The 21521-nt window shown below is 42.7% G+C and overlaps 1 protein-coding gene across 1 annotated transcript in view; it reads right to left on the reverse strand.

The window, feature by feature from the left end:
* The window catches only part of luzp1 (leucine zipper protein 1), a 49242-nt gene that overhangs the window by 8619 nt on the left and 19102 nt on the right, over positions 1-21521 (reverse strand). Inside the window, exons 3-6 of the mRNA XM_073482726.1 lie at positions 8323-8659; positions 5903-8189; positions 4156-4748; positions 3881-4054 (exon numbers count right to left, since the gene is read on the reverse strand). Coding sequence (XP_073338827.1) covers positions 3881-4054; positions 4156-4748; positions 5903-8189; positions 8323-8454 — 3186 coding nt within the window. The 5' untranslated portion in view covers positions 8455-8659. The remainder of the gene's footprint in view (positions 1-3880; positions 4055-4155; positions 4749-5902; positions 8190-8322; positions 8660-21521) is intronic.

Here is a 21521-nt window from a genome sequence, read left to right on the forward strand (position 1 = left end):
GACCTTAGAACAAATAAGCCTTCGTCAGGGAGTCAAATAGATGTCAAGGAACAAAAGGCCCTTTTAAAGTGGTAATCCATCAAGGTGGATACCATATTTCATGCTATCCATCCAATAGTATGAATATATTTCACTCAAAACCCATAGAGGGGAAGCCAAGGGATCACTGAAGTCACTAGAACACATCGCCCTGGAACTATGTGAAGAAAACTGTGCCAATCCACCCGCTGGATGTTGAGATATTTCCTGGGTAGGTGCAAACTACGACCTCTCTGCTGGTGGCAGAAATCATTAGGAATTATGCTCTGGGCACCATGGATATCCATACCAAATTTAAAGGCAATCTAACCGTTGTTTGTACAGACATTTGACTATAAATTAAAAAAAAGCTAACGTCATGATTGTATTATAGGTAAATCAACAAAGTCAGCAGGCTTAAATCTCAGGACACGATTTATGTCGGCACAAAATGTCATGGCAATCAGTTGTTGAGATATTTCATTCTGGACCAAAGCAGTGAACTGACAAACCACAGGCAACAGTCAAGGTTAAACAGAATTTATATTATGGATTTGGACCATGATGATGATACTGCCATGACCTTTGAGTAGATGAAAAGATGTCATTCTCTGTCCCATAGAGGTCTGAATAAATGACATCCAAATAATTTATACATGAGGTTTCAAAACGAAAGCTAATCAATACTCTATCAGTTTGTCCGGGTCGCTGCAGGGTACTTAAAGGATCTGGGAGTGTTGTCTCCTCCTTAATGACTATATTGATCAATAGTGCCTTACTGGTGCTGCTGACTTTCAGTCGGCTCTACTCTCATTACTGGGAGGCCTTTGATGTCATTGGTCATCGGCCAATTTCTAGCAAAAATACAATCTAACAGTCCGACTATCTAAATGCAGACTGCAACATTTAGGGATCAAGTTTTAGCCAAAGATAGAGGAGTACGGATACCAAGTGAAAGACAGATCAATGATGACTAGCTGCATTCCTCTTTCATCAACCCATCCGCCTCCATCTACAAACGTGTAATAATACAAACCTCTTCTATCAACCTCTGACACTGCAATCACAAACTAATCCCAACCTCCCGCTGTCCTAACTGCAGCTGTATTTATCCAAACCTCTTGGGAACGGCTGTACTCAGACCACTGAAATGTTCTGAATATCCAAACCAAAGATGATCGGCTGTGCTCCAAGACGTGCTTCAAAGCCCAATTATGAATTGAAGTATGTTGTTTTTGCACTGCAGCAATTTTTCCTTATAATTGCTATCCAAATGGAGTAACCAGTTCATGAATCAAATATCTGGATGAACAAGGCTTTTAACGTGGCTTTTAAGAGTCAACCAAGCGGGTTTGGGTACTTCCCATAATGAAGAAGTGACAATAAGAGAGGCAGCTTGTCAGGGCACTGCTGGTTTAACACATCACGGACTGGGCAGGGACTCATTTTGCTTATTTCCAGGGCTCTACAGTGACCATGCAGTCAAGATTGAGTGATGTTTGACAGGGTCAGAAAGAGGAGAGCAGCAGACATATGAACCGATTGAGAATAAGTGGTCGCCGTCCTGAAAATGCGGAGTTGAGGGTCAAGGCCATGTGGTAGAACTGATGTGGGCACTGACCCTGACAGAGCTCCCTGAAGCCACTTTGTTCATGTCAGGGCTTGGATGACAAATTAAATAGAGGGATCGAAGCGAGAAGAAAGGGAGGGCAGGAGTCAGAGACAAAACATAGGTGTCTCACCTCTAATGCTCTTTCTACAAGCCTGTATCGGTGCTGAATGGGGGCGTCAAGGGTCGAGGCTCACTTGGCCCACTGGGGCGAATGAGAAGGCGAGGCCCTGTTAGCAATTACAGCTCCAAGGCCATGTAAGTTGCTATGTTTTTATGCAATTGCATATTTGAGGAAGAAGCAGTGTGAAGACAAACTTGACCAGTGATCATCTGAACCAGTACATGCTGTACAGCTTAGTATTGTATCCCGTTCACACTGAACAAAACCCCCATCTTGAACTCGCAAACATCTTACTTTTGTGTGCAATGTGAATGTAAATTATAGGGGTTTGCTCCCAGGTAAATTAACCCTCTGTAAAAAGTGAATTTTTCGTCCAGTACAAGAACTTTGCATAAATCAAATAGCAGAAACTTACAGGGTCGTGATTACAGGCTCTGAGCAGATATTTAATGGCACTTGATATTTGTCTGATACATTGGTCCATACCAAAAAAGGGCTGATGCCCAGCCCTTGTAAACGTTCACAGAGGAAGAGAACCCATGATGCCAAAAACAGCACTGCACGACTCCACAACCACGTCCTTTAACCTAAAGTCCCGGTCCTGACCTGGCCAATACCCCTTCAATGCACTACTTCTCAATGAAGAACCATTAAATCTTCAACACAACAGTTACAAAAACAACACTGTGGTACACCACAGGATCAACCGGTCAAGCAAATATTGGAGAAATCTCTCTAGAACTATATTCGACAGCAGATCTCTGTGTGCAAAGACAAAAACAATTTAACTCCAGATAACTTGAACTTTTCGCCCTTGATCGCAAATGTGACCAAAAATGATGTACGAGACGGCAGACACTTTGCGTGTGTGTCTGTCTCCTTGGCAACGTCCAGTTTATTTATAGGGGAAAACACAGATCTTACCCGAAGGCCTCTAGTCCAACCTAGTTTGTCAAAATGACAGACTGACATGTTATTGTAGCCATGGAGCCCACTCTGTAAGCACTACTACAGCCATTTGACAATATATTATATACCAATAGACAAGTAAGTTAATACTGTAGCTCATTGGTAGTTTTCACCTCATTTTTCTGACTTGTTTAAACTTTCACACTCCATTAATGAAGTTAAAGATATTCACACAATCTTACATGTCAATGCACAGGCACGAAGAAATGAAATCAGAGGGCTTAATCTGGCAATTTGTACAGAAACGTGTTGTTTATAAGCTCCAAAACCAGTCTTAAGTTATGGGTCAGGTTGTGCCAAGGTTTTGTCATACTATATGTGAAAAGAAAACTTATTAGCAATAAAAATAAGCTCTTGAACAGTGATAGATGCACATACAGTTTGTGCAGGAAGAAGAATGTCTGTGGCTCACAAACAACTTACGTGGAGGTGAGTATTTGAACAGTTATCTTCAGCCTGGCAGGGGCACAGACTGTAAATGTGGTGGCACATTTAAATACAAGAAAGCTATTTTCTTCTCCTTGAGGTTTCCTAACCTTCTTTTCCCCCTGTTGAGGTTTTTTCATTTCCATCCTCCCTCTCTCTTTTTTTTTGTCCCACCCTTTTCTCTTTGTGCTTACTGGGGCAGCAGGAGTGGGGCCTACAGAACTGCTGTGCTAAGCTTGAAGTCGCAGAGCCTGGCGTCAGGGAAAAATACAAGCTGGGCTCTCATGCAAAGTGGACACACCAGGAGCTCAGCCCTGCGGTTGTACTTTCTGGACTTTTATCTTCAAGACAAAACAATGTGCAGAGTGGTGCGATAATACCTTCACCTGTATAGCAAGGCAGAGTAATTTAGAAGCCACATTTTGCAGTGAAACTACAGGCTTTGTTTTTGCCTGAAGACAAAAAGCAGACATAAGGACCATTTTTCCAAGAAGCTGTAAGCAAATTAGTTTGAAGCTGTCTCCCATGACCCCCAGGTGACATATTTGACATTATATGTACACAAAACCCTACAAAAATACACTTCAACCCCAGCTCTAGGAGAAATTTGTCATATTAATGGAGACAAAAGAGACTTTTTTTTTTTCCTATTGGCTTCTGTTCTTCCTTTAACTGAGTCATTCCATTTCGTCAAAACGCTACATTTCATAAGAGAAACATGTTGGATGCCCTACCTGTGGTGTGTATGATCGGCCCCAGGACTGAGAGGTAACAGGTGCATGGGGTACGATCCTTCCCACGCTTCCTGGCTCCGTGGTGGGAGACTGTGAGCGCTTTCCCCGGCGGATCCCTTGTTCGTCGACTTCCCTGGTGTTGGGAACCACGCTGTTGATCCTACGCATGTATACCTGAGACAGGGAGTAACACAAGAGAAAAATTTAAATCTAATGTTGTTCCCTCCTATCCTACAATCTATTATTCCTTCTCATACATTTATTCATTATCTCACCTCTGCAGGGGACGGCTTGGCTCCCTTCTGTGCCTCAGCATTTCCACCAGCTCCTAATCCGCTGTTTAGTGACTCTTCTGTATCGAAGGTGGTTGCCCGGTAAGCCCTCCATGTTGTTGCAGCTTCTGCTTCATCCTCTGACCCACCATCAGTCAGCGTCTTTGAACCCCTTCTTCCCTGGCCTGTCTCATCCACAGTTGCCGGACCCCGGTTCCTCCAGGTGCTCCTCACAGTCACATTCTTCATGTCTGGTAAACTGTCTTCTTGGGAGTACTGGCTTTGTCTTTGGCGTCTCCAGCTGGTGACCGTGGTGGTGCTACTGCTGCTGCTGCTTTCAAAGCCTGACTCAGTGTCGTTAAAGTCTGCGGAGCTGGTGTCCGGGGACTGGAGGCTGAAGTTGCTGCGCTGGCAGCAGAGGTGGCTGGTGGTGGTTTCCACTCTGGAGGTGTTGTAGAGTTTGGACCTTGATGAGGAATCATTGTGGTCGTCCACCCCACAGTCCTGGTCCTGGCACGACCGTAAGGTGATCTCACTCTTGGGAATGGAGATCTCATACGGGACAGAGATGCTGCCATGGTGTTCACTGCTGGGGCCTGGCGATAAGTAAAATCATATCACAAATTTTCATTAAAATAGAGTAGAGATATAGATTTATAGACAAGACAAGAGGCAGTGTCCTTTATGCTAGCAGAATGGCTATATGGATGGTGGTGTCAGATAATGACCAAAAACCTACAAAACTAATGACATTTCCATCAGCCTGTACAGTACTCTGTGTGAAATGCTCCTAGAGTTAGCAGTTAAATGTTAGCATTATAACACTAGAAACTAAGATGGTGGACACAGTAAACATTGTACAGTACCTGCTATATCGGCACATTATGATTGAATGTTGAAAAACATAAAATGTCTCCAAACTGCTCATTTGGCATAATCAAATCCCCCTCGATCCCAAATTGATTTGAATATATGTTAACACCATCCTTTTGTAAGCAGAAATCTCAGCTGATAAGCTTAAAGCATTAGCATGCAAGCTGACTGAAGTGGTGCACAAGCTGGACCACGTATCAAGGGTGTAAATAACGTCTTTTCAAATCAATTTGGGATCTCTGGGCTTTCAAAGACTTGGATTACACTGGACGAGCTGTATAGATATGACAAGTCCACTGATACAGTTGGTAAGAAGAATGTTGCAAAGCTGTTTTGCTGTGAAGCTCCAGAAATCACCCAACTACTAATGCACACGGAGGTGAGGATATAATGACTGAATTTTCATTTTTGGGTGAACTTATCCTTTAGACCCACGGCTACAACAATCAATCCATGAAAATGGAAAATAACTTTTCAATAACTTTTGCTTGTTTGTCTTGTTTTAACTTCCTAAAAAACATGCTTTATTTACAATTAACAGAATGAGGAACTGCAGGAGTACAGCAAAAGGAGGTTGGCTTTGAAAATCAAATGCATTATACTTTCCGTTAACATGAAGTTTTACTGGTTAGTAAATATACAACTCCAGTTCTAACATAAGTATTGAGCTATGGACTCGCACAATGACAAGACAGAGCTTCAGCTGGAAATGTTTGATCGTTCACATGGCATTACAATGATGTTAGGTTTTTGCTTGTGTTAATAATTGAATATGCAGTTTTTTTATCAAACGTTTGAACATTAACATTTTATTTAGTTTGTGTAAAATGGCGGTGACCACTGAAGTGAAACTGGTTTGTGAATTGTGAAAACTCACCTATGAGGATGTTACTGGTGGAGGTGTGGCGTTCTTTGACCGGTAAGGGTTCGCTGGACACACTGCTGCTGCGACTGCTGGTTCTGGAGGAGCTCGGGTCGTTGGGGTAGATGGTTATACTACTGGTCATTTTACTAGTGGTGGTCACGACAGGTTTGGTGGAGATTTTGGGTTTGCCATTTGTAGACAAAGGTTCAGTAATCATCATTTCCTTCCTGTCAATCTCGACGATTGCGGGCTTGATGACAGCTTTTGACATCCGTGCCTCACGTGGGCTGCACACTCGCTGGATCTCAATCCCTGATGCAGTATGTGTGGGCCCCGGGTGGCCCCCCTCAGCAAATGGTGTTCTGCTGTGGAGCTCCTCATCGAACGAGCTCCGGGTAGAAGAACCCTCTGAATGCGAGTCATGCACATGGGAGTATCTAGGATATCTGGAGGATGCAGTCCTACTGCTTACGGTTGTAGTAGTCGTCTCAGGTACAGGCTCTGGTTCAGAGGGCCTTGAACCAGTAGATTCTGTTTCGGAGGCAGATGAATGACCCTCTGATCCTTGGTCGTTGGGCAGCAGTGGAGTGACAAGGGATCTGTAGGCTGTGTAGGATCCATTTGCTTTGGACAGGGTGGAGGCGACAGATACAGGGACAGATTCCTGAACCTGGTCTGTTGATTCCTGATCTGAGGCAGACGCTGTGTCCTTCTCTAAAGCTGAGACACTGTTGATGTTACTGGAACTTTCAGGCACTACATCAGAGTTGTTTGATTCGCTATCACTACCAACGTACAATTTTGAGAACTTTTCTACTCTGCTCTTTTTAGTCTCCCCATCGGTCTGTTTGTGAGCCGATCTCAGTGGCTTCTGGTCATTAGCTGCTGGAGGGTAGCGACTAAGAACAGATGCTTTTTTAACATCACTGGAAGGTGTCTTTGCAGAGCAGAGAGCAGCACCTCTGGACTTTTCCTCAGTTCCTCGTCCTGTGTCTCTTACTCCGTTATCAGATGAAATTGCAGTAGTTGGGGTTTTGGGTGTCCTTCTCTTGTGAGCAGGACTGAGGGCTCTCCTCACAGACTTCGGGGAGCTCTCCTCTGAGTGGCTCAGGTCTTTGCTCCTCAACTTAGTTTCTCTCTTATGCTGAGGAGAGAGGTCCCTGTTCTTGTGTTTTGGGGAACTCGGTTCTGAGACAGTTGCAGGACTCCTATATTTGGGCTTCTCTTGTCTGAAACCTCCCTTCACAATAATCTCTTCATTGTCAGCTTTGCCATTCTCCAACACCTTAGCGGGGCTGTTGGGGCAAAGGTTAGTGCTCCCATTGCCGTGTTTATCCACATTACTGGTTCCATTTCTTCCAATTCCACCTTTTCCGCACAGCTGCGTCCTGAGCTGTTCCACCTGTTCACTAAGTTGGCGCGTCCTGTTTCGTTCCACCTGGAACTTCTCCTGAAGTTCATAGTTTTTGGAGTCCGAGCTCTTTAGATCCTCCTCCACTATCTCCAGCTGTTTAAGGCGGTTCTTCAGCCTCTCTACTTCCTGTGTCAGCTCCTTTACTTTGTTGTCCTCCTCCTGCGAGCCCTCCAGACCGCTGTTCTTCTCATTTTCAGATTTGTTCACAAGACCGATGTTGTCATCAGCCATCTTCAAGTAGTCAAGGCTCTTCTTGCGTCCTGCCAGTTTACTTGTGAGAAGCCCTGTGGATGAAAGCTCATCCTCAATTCGTGACCTAATGAAATCTGCACGACCAGGGTCTGCGGACATGCCAAGCCGGTTCTTCTGCTGCTCCAATTTTTCTGTCAGCTTCAGAATGATCTTCTCATCTTCCCTCTGTTTTTCTAGTAGCCTCTTACGCTCACTCACAAAGGTCTGGGTGAATCCCTTGAGTTTCTCAAGCTCCATTGCCAAAGCTTGCTCTGCTCTTTCCAGCTTTATCTCAGACCCCTCCACCTCCTTCAAACGAGCTTTGAGGGTCTCCAACTCAGACGAGAGCTTCTTAGTCAAGTTCTTCTCCTCATTGAGGCTGAGGCAGAGCTGGCTGCAGTCAGACTTACTTTTCCCAAAAGCTTCTTCCAGTTTCTCCAGTTCAGCCATCCTGCGTTGTAAACGTTCAATCTCAGCCCTTAGTTCCATTGTAAGGCTTTCCTCCTCTTCCAGTTTCTCTCTGACTGTGCGGCAGAGGTCCTCAGCTTTGCGTACCTCCTCATCCTTTCCCTGGATCTTTAGGAGATTTTTCCTCAGGACCTCTATGTCATTAAGCAGGGATGAGTTGCTGCCTTCTGCCTGGATGATTTTGTCCTGTAGAGGAGAGAGAGAGTTCAATCAGTCTATACATCTATACATGCAGTAGATTTCTGTTCTGTCTCTTTCCACTCATTACTTCTGAAATGCACACACAAAAACACACAATCAGAAGTCAACCAGTACTGACCTGCAGGTCCAGCAGCTCATCCTCAGCCTTCTGCAGCTTGGTCGTTGCTTCTTCCAGTTCGTCCAGTCTTCTGCTGAGACTCTGTAGCTTGTGCCGCAGGTGGCGATGTGTCATGTCTTTATGGTCAGACATGGCTTCAAATTCTTTGTTTTCTACCGGTTGTGTTTGTTTATTATTTGATTACTATGTTTTGGGAGGTCCACATCTGTGTGGTAGTGATATCGAGTCCCCTCAGGCTCTAGGGGAAAATCTCTTCTCTCAGCAGGCTGTCTTTGTGACCGTCACTTTAAGACTTTGAAGTTTCCTCAGAGCAGTGTTTAGCAGACAAATCTGTCATCTGTAGGAGGGAGAGAGGAAATAACACTTAGTCATCCATAATTTGCCAATGACAGTCATTTGCATTCTCAAAATGTAGCTCCGTAAGTGAGGAACAGGACTGCACAGTGAAGCACACAACACAGTATGATTTTACACTACCATCTAATTGCTGTGACCCAAACCATAGGACAGGACTAAATGAGGCCAAACACCAATCCATGTACAAATTAAACACACTTGCACACGCTCTGGGTGCATTTAAGGCATGGGGTGATATGAAAATTACATGTCACAACTATCCTAGCCAACATAATTGAGATAAAAGATGTTACAAATACTTTTTTAATGGAAAACAATTAGTCAAATAATCTTAAATGAGTAATCATAAAGCACAAGGTCTCCCTGCACCAAAAAAGGTAAAATAAATGTTGATACACTCATCTCCCTGTCATCATACAATGTGCAAGTCATGCCTCCAGCTACGATGACAGGCTTTGGAAATTCAAAATAAATCAGGAAATCAACATAAGACTGTATGTCAGTGAGCTAGACAGCTTATTTACGTGAATATTCATCAGTATCTCAATTCACGATTATCCCTAAAATGAAAAATCACCAAGATAAACTGATTTTGAGTGTTTTTTTAATTTTGATCTGCGAATAAAATCTTCTATTGTCCCATCCTAAGTGCATTTTATAAGAACAACAAACATGACCAGGACTTTCATTCATGAAAATAAACATTGCAAAATCTGTGGCAAAGGAACCATTCATCATCATGACACACTGCACCTCTCTTCCTTTTTGCCATTGAACCACCATGTATTTCACCTTGCCTGTCCTTTAAAGGAGATGGGGTGGGGGCACTGCTCACATGTGTGCAGGAGCATGAGGGTTTGAACATGCCTGCACAGGCTTACACACACACAAACACACATACACGCTTCTCCCTGCTGTTGTATCCAACATTGATTTGCTTGCCTGCCTGTTTCTGCTGACAGCAGCGTATCTCAATAACACCAGTCTCCTTCACATACCGCCATCCGCACACATACACAGCTGTCGCTGTGGTAACCGCTACATCACAGGCCCGTCACAACACAGTACTCCATTCATGGTCACTAGGGAGGAATAAATTGACTCTAATAAGACATTTAAGAAAACCATAATCACAAAAATAGGGAAAGTGGAGCTGTGTGAGCCAGTAGAGTTATGTCAGAGGTTGGATCATATGGCCATTACAATGTGCTAGTACCCATCTGTGGACCAAACATGGTTCTGTGTGATGAGAGCAGAGATTATTAGCACACCGATGTCAGCACGGCCTCCACAAATCGAACAGCTGAAGCTTCCGTCTCATGCATGATTCAGGTAGCGGCGGGTTTTCCCCCTCTTTCTAAATCCTATTAATCCCCTTCCCCCCACTGACCGCGAGGGAAATATCGACCTGAGGGTAGGACATAACATCTGCACACATCATCACTTATCGACCCGAGACAACCAGCTCCATGCCTCCTCTCTCCCCTCGTCTACAGCACCATGTTCAAAGGTTGCTACAAACCACTACATATAAAGACTACTGTAGTTTTTCTTTACATTAAACAACTTTTACTGCTGTAAAAACATCAACCAATGCAGTAAATTAGCTTAAGCTTTTTATCTACATGGCTATATGGTATACTACATGGTATAGCTTGCCATTATGGTTAACTTCAGCATTGTTTCATATATTTTCTATCGTTTGATTTGGTGTAAAAAGCCCAAACCACTCTTCCCACAATTCATTAAATGTCTTGTTGAACATGAAACCAAGGCAATACACTTTGAAAGTCAATATGGCAACGATTACTTTATGAAAAAGTACAATGCGGACTCAAAGCTTCTAGCTGTAGCGTTTTAATCATTCTTTACTTTGATGAGGTCTAGTGGTTTGGTAATCTTCTCAGCGGAGTACAAGACTTAAAGGAAACACTGCAGCGTATAGAGGGAGTAGGGATAAAGACAAATGGGGGAAAATGTTGGAGGGAAAACTGCTAGCCTAGCTGTCGACTTGAATGCCAAAACACCTTTGTCAATAAAGTCATTTTGTGCTGCATTAGGTTTGCCCAGCTGTGGCTTGTTAAGTGAGTTGTAGACCAAATTTTTCTCTGTTGTCTTGAGGTGGTTGCAGTGATCCAAACTTGTGTCGACTGATCCTGTTCCAGGGGAGTAAAAATACAAAAAAAAAAAAAAAAAATCCCCACATATCTATTAAAAGCAGAACTGGCACAAAAAATTTGAATACCTACAGTTCAACTCTTTATGACAGCTCTTCACGCGGCACTATGCAGCTCAGGAAATATGTAACCGCTGAAAAAGACACCGAAACTAGATGATATGAAACATCCTTTAAGTTCAGTTCTTCCATTTTGGCTTCAATATATTTTTTGGATAACTTAGGGTTAGGTTTGGGGCCTCTACATGATCATCGAAGTCCAACAACTCTGGTCGAGTCTCGTCCTGGTTAATAATGGTATTCCGCTAGGTCCAGCTACTCCTGTCTTGGCAGGCTGCCTACCTCTCCTTTCATACTCCCTTTATTTCTTTGCCAGCTCCCTATCTCCCTCCCTCATCTCTCCCCTCCATCTCTCTTAGACACGCACACCAGCACGGCCAAGTGGGCGCTTTTAAGGGGCGGCGGTGCGTGCAAAGCGACTCTGGCAAGGGCCCGCCTCTGCCAAACCAATCAACATACCTGATTCACTTATCGCAGGGGCCGGGGCCTCATTAGCTACATTCGGGACAAGACAGGAGGGAATTAGAAGGGTGGTGGCGGGTGAGATGGAAAGGTGGAGAGAAGAAAGGAGAAGGGCGATAGAGGGAAAGGCAAGGGCAGGAGATTAGAGGTGAAGAAATGATGGAGGAGTTAGTCTTAGACCATGCATTTCTTCCATTTAGGAGCATGACCCACATAGATAAGTGCTCACAAACCCTGATATTCCTGTATTTCTTTGATTTTCCACACCGGGATGCTCATGAATCAGGAGGATATTCTAAGTTTACTGTTCGTCTTCAAGACTGTGGTAAGAAAAACAAAAGATGTGGAGCTGTTTGGTCAAGAAAACAGAAAGGCAGAAGAAGGGAAGAGCTTCATTCCCCTAATCTGTGCTTCGTTTGACAATTATGGAAACCTGGAGGGGGGTAGGAGCCAGGGAAACTGACCCCTTTTACGCAGACACATTCCTAATGACGGACTAACCAGGGCACTGCCAGTCCCTTGCTCTGCCTTGTCTGCTCTTAACCAGGCCACTGACAGGCTCTCCCAAGCCCATTCCTAACCAGGGCATTGTCTGAGTTTTATGGCCAGGGCCAAGGGAGGGTAGAACATGTTTCTAAGGTTTTGCTTTAGTCTGCCTCAAACATCAGGTGAATCAGGACAAATTAGAGTCCAGATTTGATTTCAGTCAAAGAAATTTAATTGATTGCCACGATTTACATCATCCAGACTGTGAGGAAAACCTTTGTGAATATTCTGACAATCTGAGTATCACCTAAGTTTAATCAATATCTGTAACAAAACACACAACCCAATCAAAATAAAAGAGAACACAGAAAACAGCTTTAACAAAGCCCTGGCTGACTCCACTGTACGACTTCCACTTCCTCAAATCTGGATAGGAAGTCCCCTACTTGACCTTTTTGCTAACCTCTGCACACCCACTGCCGTTGTTACGAGAATCAGGGCACAGAAACTGTTGACCGGCAAAAGTGTATGCTACCACAGTGCAGTTATCTTGAGATGACCTCTACATGAAAAATTCTACGAGGCTTTGTTGTAAGAGGGTTAAGACGGTGAACTGACCACGGAGGAGGGTGAAGAAAGAAAGGTAGATCTAGAAACAGAAAAAAAACAGGGTCCTGAAGGCAATGTCTGCATTATAAGCACTTTAATTAAAATCTAGTTTTAAGGCATTTGTTAATTTTGCTTGCATGATAGATTTTTTGCAGAGTTGTCAAAGTTGACCTTTTGCATATAAAATGTCATAATATCACAATTTTATCCTATTAGACAAGTGTGTAAAATGTTGTCATAATCATCATATGAATTGTTGAGTAAAGGCAAAAACTGTGTTTTGTGAGGTCATAGTGACCTTGACCTTTGAACACCAACATCTAATCAGTTGTGCTAAATTTGAAAAAATTCCCTCAAGGCGTTCTTGAGATGTCACATTCACAAGAATGGGACGGACAACCCAAAACATAATGGCTCAAACCACGGCTATTACCGGCACGGAGGCATACCAAAAAACACTGCAGAAGCAAGTGTTAAAACTGCAGCAACCGTTCATTTCTTTGCCTGTAGGAGGCAACATCCAGACATTTACACCTGCAGGTCGAAACTGGTTCTGCCATAACTTTCCTTTGCTGTAAGTGGCGTGGCGTAGGAAAATGTGGAAATTGTGGAAAATCTAACTCACCTGCTAAACTTGAATAAGTAAACGCGTAAGTGTTTTATATCTAAAAAGAGAAAACGAGGATTGACGCACATGAGATTCAATGGGAGAGACAGACAGTGATGCATGCAAGAGGACAGGAAGGAGAAAGAAAGCCAGAGGGGCTTCAGTTTAGCTGAGATCAGGACCACCAAACGGACTTGGAAGTAAAACTTTGTTGAAGCGGTCCATCAGCTCTGCTTGCTCTCTCTCTCTCTCACACACACACACGCACACACACACACACACACACACACACACACACACCAAGGTTACAATCATACACCATATCATTAGGGCTTTAGCCACTCTCTTCCTGCCTGCCTGTTGCCTTCAGTACATTCTGTTCTCTCCATGAAAGAGAGAAGGAAGGAAAGAAAAAGAAAAAAAATCCCCTCTATTGCACTTGACGTTAGGTTGGAACTTATGGGTTTGAAGCTCTTCTGCCTCATAAACGGTAGTTAATAAAGGGCCCGCGGCCAATCAAAATGCCCCAACCACATCTTCATGTAGGCAGTTATAGCCAGTTTGCGTGTGTGAATGTGTGACAAATAGTTTGTGTGTGTGTGTGGAGGGACGACTGCAGTGGATGGATGCTGGCGCAGCACTGGAAGCCACAAGATGGTGGAGACCTGATGCTTGGCCTGCATTTTTCCATTTTTCCAAGAAAAAGAAAACCGGCATCCCATAATGTTCGGTTTGTCGTTTCCTGTGCTGTCATGTTACTTTTTTCTCCATTTTTTTCACCCTTTTAGCTTTGCGTTGCTCCTGGAAAAACGGTAAAGAAATGAAAGGCAGCGTTGCATTTCAGCCGAAAAATGGATATGAAACTGAAGGTCATGTAGCTGGATCATAAGGGATGGGGATACCTCTTCTTGGATTTTTCCTTAAGATCCAGGGGGGAATGACCACTTGCAGTATTGGTATTGAAGTGTGTTGACATAGTGGCTAAAACAAAATGTTGTCTCTGGTATAAAAGTAGATATGTTTATGGGAGAGGACATGCAAGTTGACCACAGTACCACTGTAACGGCAAAGCAGATGCTATCTGCTTGTCACAGCATCAATTACTCAACCTAAAGTTATTCCGTACTGACATTGTTTGTCTGTTTCTTCTTCTTTTCTTCTCTTCCAACAGGAATTTCTCCCCTGACTGAAAGCAAAATATGAATCGAGTTGTGACTCCATTACTCTTGGCTGCCAGTGACTGGAAATGCTCAGCATGGACACTACCATTCATGAGGTTTTATTTCCTGTCATTTGTTAACAGTATAAACTAATTTTACAATTTAAGAGGAACAAGTTTCTATTTATGGTTTGAACACTCGACAGGGAGTCACAAAACCAAAATAAGAGGGCGCGATGGAACAAAAGAGGAAAATGAAGACAGTGGTGTAGGAACAAGTCAATTGTTGGGCAAGAAAACAGACCAATTAACCCTGGGGTTTACCCAGTGAGGACAACTCTGACAATTAGTTAAGGCTCATTTATGCCCGCTATATGTACAAAAATAGATCTTCAAACAATGAACCCATAACTGCACACATACTTCCATGCATCCTTAACATTAGCATGCATGTTAAGCAATACATCCACTAGGGGGCAATTCAGCAGAGTCAAGAGTATCTGACAATAACCAAAAGCGGAGGTAGCGCTGTAGACGGCAGCGACCTGTCATGTGGACAGAGAATTCTCTTTACTTATATTACCAATGAGAGAAACGGACAAAGAACATTATTTTTAAACACTTTCAGATGTCCGCCATTCGTCGCGTCTTATGGTCGTCTCGGTTGAACTACTGGCTACACTGCCCCCCTGAATTTCTGATGGTAATGCTCTGTGTCGTCTGCATTTGTAAGCATTCAGAAAAAAAGCACCAAATTAAAACGTAGTATGGATAGAGAGCTTTGTCCGCATCCGTATGCATGTGTAACATTGAGCATAAATGAGCCTTTAGACTGTCAATCTAAATATATGTGACAGATTAAAAAATAGAGCTGAAAGAATGAATCAATTAATAGATTGACAGTTAACAAGAGTCCCTAGGATGTCCTAGCAGATATGGTAATAACTCTAACTTGCATAGATGAAAGACAATGTGCACAACCAGTCGGGTACAGGTGCGAGATAAAAAACAGCACACAAAAAGACAGTTAGTCTGTACACAAGAATGTGTACTGTGAGCTAAATCTCAATATCAGTGCTCTTCTGTATCCCCCAAAGTAAAGTGAGACAAGGTCAAACTTGACACACCTTTAAGCCAGCGGGGTCAAAGATGACGTTTAGAGTGAAGGTTATCCCATCCATGGCCAACATTTATTCATTCACAACATGGCCAGATTTAGTATGAAAGCTTGGCTGGAAGGTAACAGTCCTCTCTCCGGTCTTATCCCAGTAACCCAGAGCCTTTTCTAGGTCTCTCCTCCCCTCCTCCTTCCCTGTCTGTCTACATCAAGAGTCTTGTTGCTGGGGCTTAAAACCAGCACCCTGCTTAAACGAGGGGGCATGATAAGAAGATGAGAGAGAGGGAAATATGGGAAGTGTCAGGCAATGTTGGAAGAGGAGGTAGGACAGTCATGGCAGAGGACGTACAGCGTCTGATCGGTATGATGGTTCTTCACGTTCATTTTTGGCTTCTCTGTTTATGACCTAATTGCAGATGTAACTTTAAAGAATCAAACTCAAAGCCCTCGGAGCGTTCCGGCTCAGCTTGGTGGCATAACAGTAAAGTAGAGCATGTTCTTGATCAGATCTCAGCACTACACACAGGATTACATGCCACAGTCACGGTTGCAGAGGAAGGATATTGGATGCTTTATTTAAAACAGCAGCACCCGAAAATACTACCAGTCAGTTGCTAGCTGGTCCTCAGGCAGATCTGCAGCCAAGGAGATCTAGATCAACTTCAATGTAATCAGTTCTGAGAGAAACACAGAACATCACAGGGCAGGCAGGGAGGGATTCAGCGGATGGATGCTCACCAAAAGAAGTTGGAGGTTGCACTCGGTACATTTCAGTGCTACTCTGAACATCCTCCCACTACCGCTCTTGTTGAATGTTCACCCAAATGGCACAAAAAACAGTAATTTGTAATGTAAAGTTACTGGCATGACAGCTGACGCTACAGATAAGGGGTCTTCATGGGTTCCTATTGGTCCAGTTGTATTGCTGTATTACTGGGTACTGTCTTAATTGATTAATTATATTAGGAAAATACTGAAAAATGTCCTAGTTTCTTAAAATCCATCAAAGTTGTGTCAATTTCAGTTTAAACATGCTATTAAACATGATGTTGACTATCGATTTATCTTAAGGTATTGTATGTATGTGTCGAAGTTAGAAATTCCAGTATTGTCACAACACTAATATGGCTAATACACAAGTGGATCCAACAGGACCACTTACAAGAGAAAAATACATCTGCAGTCCAAACCTTCTGACCCTTGAAAACTTTTTGACCCTGGACGAGCTGTAATACAGATGTATGGGAGGTGTTGTCATCAATCTCTTCCTCCTACTTTCTTGAAACTAATCTACTGCTCTCTAGCAGTGTTTCCACAGGCTGCCATAATCAGTCAAACTGACACAGAACCGCACAATGCGTCATATTTTGATTTTCTATTTTATTTTTTTTACATTTTTGGAGAAGGTAAAGTTTCTGGAAGTATTATTTCCAAAGAAGTAATCACTGCATCGATGACAACATTAACAGCATGCTGTATTTTTCGAGACGATGTAACTCACTATCAAATTCAAACATATCAGCCCAAACATTAACTCAGACCATGACCAAAATGTCCACTCGCTGCCTGTCCTATAATTTATACACTTTATTAAAATGACACGTATTTAAATGCATGCAATGCTTTCTAAATATGTGCACTAGTTTTGCTTTTCATTCATGTAAACACAGAGTTTTGTCCCGTGTGACCTGCCTTCATGTTTCCATAAAATATTACCCAATTCCACTCCAGCATGTCCTCAGCCTGCTGCCCTCTGTGTTAGGGGTCAGAGGTTGCTGACACTGTAAGCATGCAAAACACTCCCTACATGACACAGGGGCAAACAGGAGTGAGGTCCTGATTAGGGGAGCAGATTGTGTTGTTTTGTACAGCTGCTAAGCCAAACAGAACTGAGCTGAACTGCATCAGTGCGATGCAATGTGGGAATGAGAATGGAGTTTTGTTGCTAAATACTGTGTTTGTTGTACAGATAACAGAAAACACATGGACACTTCAAATATGGGAGAGATTGTAAAATGTTAATGATCAGCACGTAAAAAATATAACAAATTAGGTACTGAGAGACTGCACACAGAGTGTGCGATAAGACCGAGTGAAATAAATGCAATAAATCTGTCACGCTTTCTGAGTTATGAACAAAAGTCATGTGTCCATAAAAGCCACATGCAAGCGTAAAATCTTATTAAAGCAGCTGCAATGAAAATAAAATGTTCACATTTAGAATTAACACTTCTGTACACACACAAAACATAAATAATGAATAAGTCAATAAAGTCAGACTGTAAGAATTTCAGACTTTAAGGATCAGTAAACTTTATTGACATATGCACAGTTTATGTGCAGGAGTGATTTGTTATCTTGTGGACTGAAACCACAGAAAGTCCAAGTTATGGAGTGACAGACAGGAAGACTCCAGTAGGAGATGTAACTGTCCTACCCCACTTAACACATTAATATGAGCTGTGATTAGATTAGATGGGATGATCACAGAAGAGCAAGAACTAGAAAGAAAAGGGCTTTTAACAACAAACTCAATGTCTACAACGGAAAAGAGAGTAATAAAATCCAGAATAGAAGCCAATTTATTGAAAATCAATTTAAACAAATGTTGCAAGAGCTAACGTGCAAACAGTTGTTAGATGTACTTCAAATTTGATCACTTATGTAAACATAAGCAGGCTTGTATTTTGAGTCCAACAGTTCAAGAATCTAGGACTAAACAGCCAAAATCGTTACAAAAAAAAGTTACATAGTGCACCTTTTACGTGACTGATATGAGATATATGGTATATGATATGAAAATATGAAAAATAAATAAAGTAAGTAACAAAATAGAGCGAGAAGTAGAATGTTCGCACACTGGAGTTAGCTCCCAAAATGATATTTGACTGAAGAAGCTCATGCTTTGACTCAACCGTGCAAAAAACTGCTACTTGGCTTGAATATACTGTAGGATGGAAAGTATACAAAACTACATTTCTACTTAATTAACTAACAAAAATACTGTCTGGCTGGTAAATAAACCCAGTGTGCCCACACAGAGACCAATGTCAGCTTTCTGTAGAAATATCTGTATCTGTTGGTTGAGAGTTAAAAAAGAAACTCCACCTGCTGAGGAAGGTCTGGTGATGAATACCAAGTTCAAAAGCATTTTGAAAAAATTTAACTGAAGAGAAACTCTTTGACCTCCCATTAACGCAGCATTTTCTGCCAGGCCAACACTAGCTACCTATTTAAAGCAAAGTTTAACAGCTGTTCCAGCGCTCTCAGGTATCAGCAGACGTCAGCAAAAACTTTATATGACTGAATGAGTACACGCAGATATTTGCAGTTGTGTGCAATGATGAACTGTTAGGGAAGGAATGTGTGTGTGTCACCATTTCACACTGATAAGAGAGAAAACATCACAACATGATGACACTTGTTCGAGACAACACTGGGTATCTCACAGTCTGTGTGAATAAGTATGAGTCAGGCGGAACAAGGGCGAGGTAGACAGACAAAGGTTAAGAGACAATTTAAGATAACAAGGGAAAATGGCAGATAGATTGCCTCATACTCATTTGTTTGTCTCTTTGACAGTTAGCAAGATATGGCAAAATCCCAAGAAAATTCAATAAAATCTGGTAAAACGGTGATTTGTTTTTGATGGGATTTAGTTCCAGGATTTCTTAACATTACAGGATTGGCAAAAATGACAAAAGAAAATGCTTTTCTTGCAAAATAACTAACAAATTATGAGAATTGTGCAGCTTTAGCAAAGATACACACTGAGTGCACAACTTGAAACTGTAAAACCTGACTTTAGACTCACTCTGTTAAACAAACATTTATAAAACGCAACACTTCATTCACAGTCAGAAGATAACAGAGCTGCACACTGTGCCTGGAGAATATCACTGGCAGAGAGCTTCTGCAGAAACACTGAAAATGTGAGAAATGTAACTACACACCAGGTGCCACAGAGCGCACAAATGCATTAACAGGCTTATCAGATGAGTGAGGTGAGATTTATGGTTAAAACGCTACCGCACATCCGTTCCTCACATACACATCCCAGATGGACTGGGTTAAAGAATGTAAAGGGCCAAAACAAGCAAAGGTCTGTGTCAAAAAGGCACATAACACAGCATAGAAATCATGTAGTAAACTCTATGTGGTCAGCGCAGGCCTCCAGACTGACTTCTTTCACCACCGTCCCGAAAAACAATTGAGTGTAGCTTAAACCACCCCAAAATCAAAATGTTGTTTCTTTTATTAGTATCACCTATAGATGTAAGTTAAAAGTATCAGAACGCAAAGCACTTATACCTCACAACTGCTCTGAAGTGAGGCACTTCACAATATTTACCCACTGTAAACTTGTTAATTATTAATGTTGTTAGCGCTATTAGCTTCGTTCGCTGGTAGCTCCCTTAGCAGAACACACCACTGGACTCTGCTGCCTACCAGCTGCTAACAGCTACCAGCTAAATAACTCTCCTCCTGCTGATATTAATAAAGATTTGTACGATTTTGAATGCAACGTTATCAGGGAAAAAAACACATCTCTATCGTTCCCTGAACAACAGGGTGGCCTTGGTTGATGATGGTGTATTTGCTTTTGACAATTTATTCTCACAATCAAAGATACTACTCAAGCATGAAATTGAAGTGGAAGGTCAGAAATTATGTATTTTAGTCATTTTCTCCAATAAAAAGGTCAAGAGCTGTTCACTCTTTTCTTTCCTCACCTCCTCTATTTTCTCTCCCATTTATCATCAGTCACTGTCATCCCCGTTTCATGTCACCTCTACCTTTAAATATCACCCCAACCCCCATTCCTGCTACTGCATTCCCCCTGTTTCCTTCCCTTGCCCTTCATCCTCATTCCCCTGCCTTCCTGCTGCATTTATGTGTCCTTCCCACTGTCCCTAAGAGAGAAGGAGATGACAGCAGATCATCAACCTCTCCCGTGATGATGGACTGGGCGTTTTTACCAGGCTGGACCCCCCTGATAGCTGACGACAACCGCCTACAAACACTGTGGATTCATAGACACATCAATAGCTCTTAACGTACAGCCCTTCAAACTTCTGCCTGGCTGCTTGACATCCTGCTCATTCACTGCTTTCCCATCCTAGCACAGAGCACGCACACACACACACACACATGCACAGAGCTCGGTTGGCAGAGCTTGGCAGTGCTTCATCAGCCTGAGCCTTGGCATTAGCTGCCTGCTGCGGCTGAATGGAGACCTCAGTGGCTCTCTGATGAGGAAGAAACAGAACAGAGAGAGAAAGAGAGAGACGGGGGGCAGCAGAAAAACTTGGATGAAGTAAATGTGCGGAGCAAAATGCATGCAATAAAGTGGGGTGAGCAAAGAAAGATAGAGAGAGACGAGGAGGAGAGAGAGAGATGAGGGGAGTGACTCCACAGAATGCAGAGCAGGTAGCTGCCAGAGTGGATTACTGCAGCAGGAATGCAGCACTGGCTACAGGATGGAGGGAGGGAAGAGAGCAGGAGACGTAGCGGGAGGTGAAGTGATGAACGTGTACATCCGAGGAGAGACAGAGATAGCTGCTGAATCACACAGTTAGGACAGACTGTCCTATTACTGCAAGTAAACAAAGAAGATGTCAAATTATGTAAAGACACGGACAAAACGACGGATATGCTGAGCTGCTTATCACATTTCACGTCAAACATTAAAAAGGTGCTTACGTGTACTTTAAAATGTGAACACACACAACAGGGCATTTTGAATTTATAAATCAGCAGAGATTCTGGGATGAATGAATACCCCTTGAAATGACCTTGAGCGAGACATTGTTTGTTTTCAGCACAACACAGCTGAACAGACAACAGACAATGCTCCCGTTTTAATTGTGCCATGAATGACACATATGATGTTTGTCAATTTAAAAGATAATTTTTCAACTCGAGTCAGTCGCAGTTTGTCATAAACCTGTAAGGTAAGACTGTGAAACTCATTTCAACACGGAAACCCACGACCGACATCTTGTAAAGCCGGTCCTGCTCACAAAACTATCTCTGCTGCAGCTGTCAATATAACCAGACCTTGTTTTGATTATAAAACTTTTCTGTGCCAAGGTGACAGCCATGTTGGTGAAGTATCTTGAGCAAGTCGATGTAGTTCACTGAGAGGTTTCGCATGCAAAAATGA

The sequence above is a fragment of the Pagrus major genome, chromosome 16 (assembly GCF_040436345.1).
Source record: "Pagrus major chromosome 16, Pma_NU_1.0".
Lineage (NCBI taxonomy): Eukaryota > Metazoa > Chordata > Actinopteri > Spariformes > Sparidae > Pagrus > Pagrus major.